The following is a 4,851-nucleotide window of genomic DNA, read 5'->3' as shown; positions in this document are numbered from 1 at the left end:
ATTACAATGGCCACCAAAGGTAAGTAATATTTAACACAAAATCCTGCTGTACACGTACAAGAAAGATGTTTGCAGTTAAATAGGTGCTTTTATAATTGCATGAAAATAATATGCACATGCAATGATTACATCAATTAACACACCCAAATGCAATGTTTTGCTGCAAAGTCAATGGCAGCTTCTCTAAACTTAGCAACTGGCTCCTGGTGGACCATTACTGAACAGACGATTAAAACATAAATATTTATAACACTATTCATTAATTAGGAGTGTTAACATTTCCAAAACTTCACGTGTACAAGAACATAGTTGAAAGTTTGGAAACAACACAGTCTTCAGCATACATACAATAGTAATTAGATAATCTGAAGTCAACAAAACAAGGCCAAAGACATATTTTCTGAATTATAACATTTATTTTTTTTGTTCCTTTTGCGAGAGAGTAACAGGCCTGCTTGTTGTCTCTTGAATTTTCCTTTTTCTTTTGCCACCAACTTTAGGCACAACAGAGCCACTTTGAGTGGCCTCTGGCACTTCACGGGCAGGGCTTGTGGCCAGTGACTGTTCACCTACGGGGCTTGTGGCCAGTGACTCACCTACAGGGCTTGTGGCCAGTGACTCACCTACAGGGCTTTTGGGCAGTGATTCACCTACAGGGCTTTTGGGCAGCGATTCACCTACAGGGCTTTTGGGCAGCGATTCACCTACAGGGCTTTTGGGCAGCGATTCACCTACAGGGCTTTTGGGCAGCGATTCACCTACAGGGCTTTTGGCCAGTGACTCACCTACAGGGCTTTTGGGTAGTGACTGTTCACGGACAGGGCTTGTGCCCACTGACACATGTGAGCAAGTTGGTAGACACTGCACAAGTGATGGTTGGTCTGTTTCATGTGTGTCTTGTTTTGTTTTTGTCGCCTCCTTTGTAGGTGTCTGCTGCTGAATTTGTACAGATGGCAGCGGTAGGATGTCATCAGGAACCTGCACAGCAATGTCTGCTACTTGACCGGTAACATTTGGGCCTGGTGAATGAATATCAGATGAATGTGGTGAAAACTGACCTGCATGAACAGATCCTGGCTGGGAGGTGTTGAATTGTGGTACATTAGTCATTCTCCAGTAATTAGCTTGTGTTTGCTGAACAACTAATGCTTCGAATGAGGTGTTGATTTTTTGCAACTGTTTAGGCACTTCAATGAAGACTCTGTGGAGATGTGCCAATTGTGAAACTGTTTCTTCCTGCAGTGCAATCATCCTTTCCAGCACTGTCATCAGGTCAGAATGGCGACGATTTTCTGCTTCCACAATTTTTCCCTCAGAAGCTACAATTGCATCATATGTGGTATTTGCTGGACGTTTTGGCGGTAAAACAGTTTCAATTGGAACCTCTTCATGGTCACTTGCTTGTATTTGTGTGTCTATGGCGGCGGCGGCGGCGGCATCATCATCATCATCATCATCAAAATCCTCTTCATCATGTTCTACAAATAAATGTACACATTATTAAATGGCATGTTAATCTCTGCTGTGTTACTATGTAATTGTACTGTGTCATAAGTAACAACTAACATGTTTCCATACGTTTTATAACCTCACATTAAAAACTACCTTGACTTAAGAATAATGTTTGGACTCAGTATGAAATATGAGTGAATGAAAACTTGCTGTAAACTCACAACTCCTACATGATAGTTAACATCACTAACACAATACAAGTTGCCTTACACTTCATTTTCACTGACACTAAGTAATCCTATTTAAAGAAGATGTGCAAAACAAATAATGAACATGACAACATAACATATAGAAGAGCACATATTATATGGCCACCAACTGATACACTCACCTTCTAGGTGTGTTGAGCTGGCTGACCCAGGTGAAGACACTTGTTCAGTCTCAGGTGACACATGTCCTTCAGGGGCAACTATATATAACAATAACATAAGTTTTACATTTACATGTGTAAATATTGAACAAACAGTTATTGTATGTTCTGTATTTATGAGTACCTAACAGCATCATTTCCTTAACCCAAAATGTGTGTGTGAAAGTGAACATAAATAGTTGTAATAACAATGTACATGCCTGTGTACTTAGAACTTTTGAGTTCCCTAACATAAAACATACTATGTTCCTGCAGTAATGCGTGAGGATAAATAGATAAAATTTGTACATAAAAATCATATGTTGTGTAGTGATATCAGTATCATAATGTACATAACTATCATGAGATGACCATTCACAATGGTTATCATGAAGGTAGTCATATTGCAAAAAGTGTTGTTTTTGGTAGAGGATATGTGTGCTACATTAATATAAGATGTGGCACACCTGAATGTGGCTGTGACTCAACAAGACAACACATGCAGTGTGTGATAATGTGTCGTTGATAGTAGTAGTTCAACTATAGATATGAGTGAACTAATGTGTGAGGTACGCTTTGATAAGTAATGAGTTGTTGGGGCATTTAGTAGCTAAAGTGAAGCTTTCAAATGAGTGTGATTAACTTCAGTTGTGCTAGTCAGGTTGTAAGAACGGTATTCCCTTCCCCAAAAAGCCTAATCAGCCACACCTTTCAATTACTTGAAACAGGTGAAAATGGTGTGAACTAAGTTGACCCTAAAATGAGGCTGTAATTAGTGTGTGTGCTGAACCCCACCCCCTCTGTTGAAGTGTATGCTGTGATGAGATATTAATTGCAGCTGCTTTAACACAATGGTAGATGAGCTAAATAGTCGTGTGCAGTTTTTAAGTTATGAAAACAATGACATAAAATATGATACGTGTGCCTCATTATGCTGTCTGTATATGACTTAAAGCAAAAATGGACCTTTTCATAAACAACTATAGATGTGTTAGTGCAAGTGATGTTTGTAGGCCGTTGCATGCAATATATTTGATGCATGCTTAAAATAGGCAGTAATGTCATGTTTGTCGGAGTAAAATAAATAAAATACACAATAATATTATACATATTTCTGTTCTGTACCTGTAGCTAGTAATAATTTCTCATTAACATGTGTTACACATGTGTACTACCCTGTTGTTCCCCATCTTCGCCCACCATCAATTGCTTCCACTGCAGCAATGCATTTTGGGAATTCACATGTAAATGAGCACGCAATGGCACGTGCTATATTAGTTACTGCTTTTAGTAGGACTACAACATATATGTCTATTTTGAGATATATATATATACAGAATCAGACATATACATATATAGATGCAGGTATGCTTATATTGTGAAGACAGTATAAAAAGCAGTGTAACTATGCAAAATAACTGTAAGCAACGACACGCCTAGTACAGTAATATTTCTCACCTGGTGGAAATTGTGAGGGGTAAATTCCTATATCACGGTCACCAGGTAAGCCTTCCACGACGACGGGAAGTAATTTTGCCCGAAGCAGCTCCTCCAATGGACTTAATATGAGACGTTGTGGTGTGGGCCCACCTCCAGTGCCAGTAGCATGCACGCGTTGGTGTTGTATTTTCTTTTTCAATTTGGACCTAATATCATCAAATCTCTTGTGACAATTCCGCTTGTCCCTCACATGATTCCCACACGCATTGACACCAATGACTATTGTGTCCCACATTTCTTTTCTGCTTGCTGAACTTGTCCGCCCTTGAAAAACATATAAAATATATGAGGTAAATGATTAATAATAGAAGCACCAGTTTCCTACACTGCTAGCTGTTCCAAGAGATAGCAAACATGCTGTTTTATGTGTAATATGTGAAGCACATGAGCATTCACTACTAAACCTATACATGTAAGCAAGCTTGCATTCATATTGTATGCAGTTATGGCAAATTGACCGCCTGTGTTTAGTTGTCCTTGTAAGGCATGATAAAAAGCTGTGTTTCCAGACTAATTAACATAGAAAGATATTCTGAACCCATATTTGCATATGAACAAAACTCAGATGACCTAGGATCACATGTATTTGAATAATAAATGTAAAGGTACACTTACCTAGTAAATGTCCATATATACTGTCATAGTGCTCCAGAATGCCAGTGACAAGAGCTGTATTTTCCTGGTCATTGAAGCGAGGATTACGTGGCTTCTCCACACGTTTCTTCCGAGCAGGTTTAGGGTCAGAGCTTGGCTGGTGCTGACTGGACTCTCCTTCTTCCAATGGAAGAGCCTCCAAAAGCTGCCTACCAGCAAGCACGCCACCACCAGACACCCCATCAGCAACTGCGCCACCAGCAGCACTCACAGCACCAGCACTCCCACTCCTAGCACCAGCACTCCCACTCCTAGCACCAGCACTCCCACTCCTAGCACCAGCACTCCCACTCCCAGCAACAGCACTCCCACTCCCAGCAACAACACTCCCAGCAACAGCACTCCCACTCATAGCAACAGCACTTCCACTCACAGCAACAGCACTCCCAGCAACAGCACTCCCACTCCCAGCAACAGCACTCCCACTCCCAGCACCAGCACTCCCACTCCCAGCAACACCACTCGGTGCACCAGCAACATCACTCCCCTGAACAGTACGTTCACTCCGACGCGTACTCGCACGAGTAGCACTCCCACTCCCACCAGCATCACTCTTCCCACGCTTTGCGGGCATACTTCCAGCACTCACAAAAAACAGACAACTAATGTACAGCCAATCACACGAAACACTTCTACATATAAAACAAGACAAAGATGTAAACAAAACAACAATGGACAAAGCTCACCCAATACACAACAAGTCTCTCCGTCAATATGCAAATGTTCAATCAGCCAGCTCTGTGCGTCTCTCTCTCTCTCACTCCCAACAACACAGAGAATGATTAGCAGTACACGTTGCCTTTAAATATGGCGCGCAATCCAAAACATGCTTGTTT

The 4,851-nt window shown here is 41.1% G+C and overlaps 1 protein-coding gene across 1 annotated transcript; it reads right to left on the bottom strand.

Annotated features, from left to right (window-relative positions):
• Positions 1 to 414: 414 nt before the first annotated feature.
• On the bottom strand, positions 415 to 3,601 carry LOC142498928 (uncharacterized). The gene is made up of 3 exons (XM_075607626.1): positions 3,320 to 3,601; positions 1,844 to 1,921; positions 415 to 1,478 (listed from the first exon to the last, which is right to left on the bottom strand). Exons 1-3 carry the CDS (start codon positions 3,594 to 3,596, stop codon positions 415 to 417), a joined length of 1,419 nt encoding a protein of 472 aa, XP_075463741.1. The 5' UTR covers positions 3,597 to 3,601.
• Positions 3,602 to 4,851: the final 1,250 nt, after the last annotated feature.

Source organism: Ascaphus truei, chromosome 1, assembly GCF_040206685.1.
Source record: "Ascaphus truei isolate aAscTru1 chromosome 1, aAscTru1.hap1, whole genome shotgun sequence".
Taxonomy (NCBI): domain Eukaryota; kingdom Metazoa; phylum Chordata; class Amphibia; order Anura; family Ascaphidae; genus Ascaphus; species Ascaphus truei.
The sequence above is the reverse complement of the archived record's forward strand: the minus strand, read 5'-3'. Positions and strand labels throughout refer to the sequence as shown.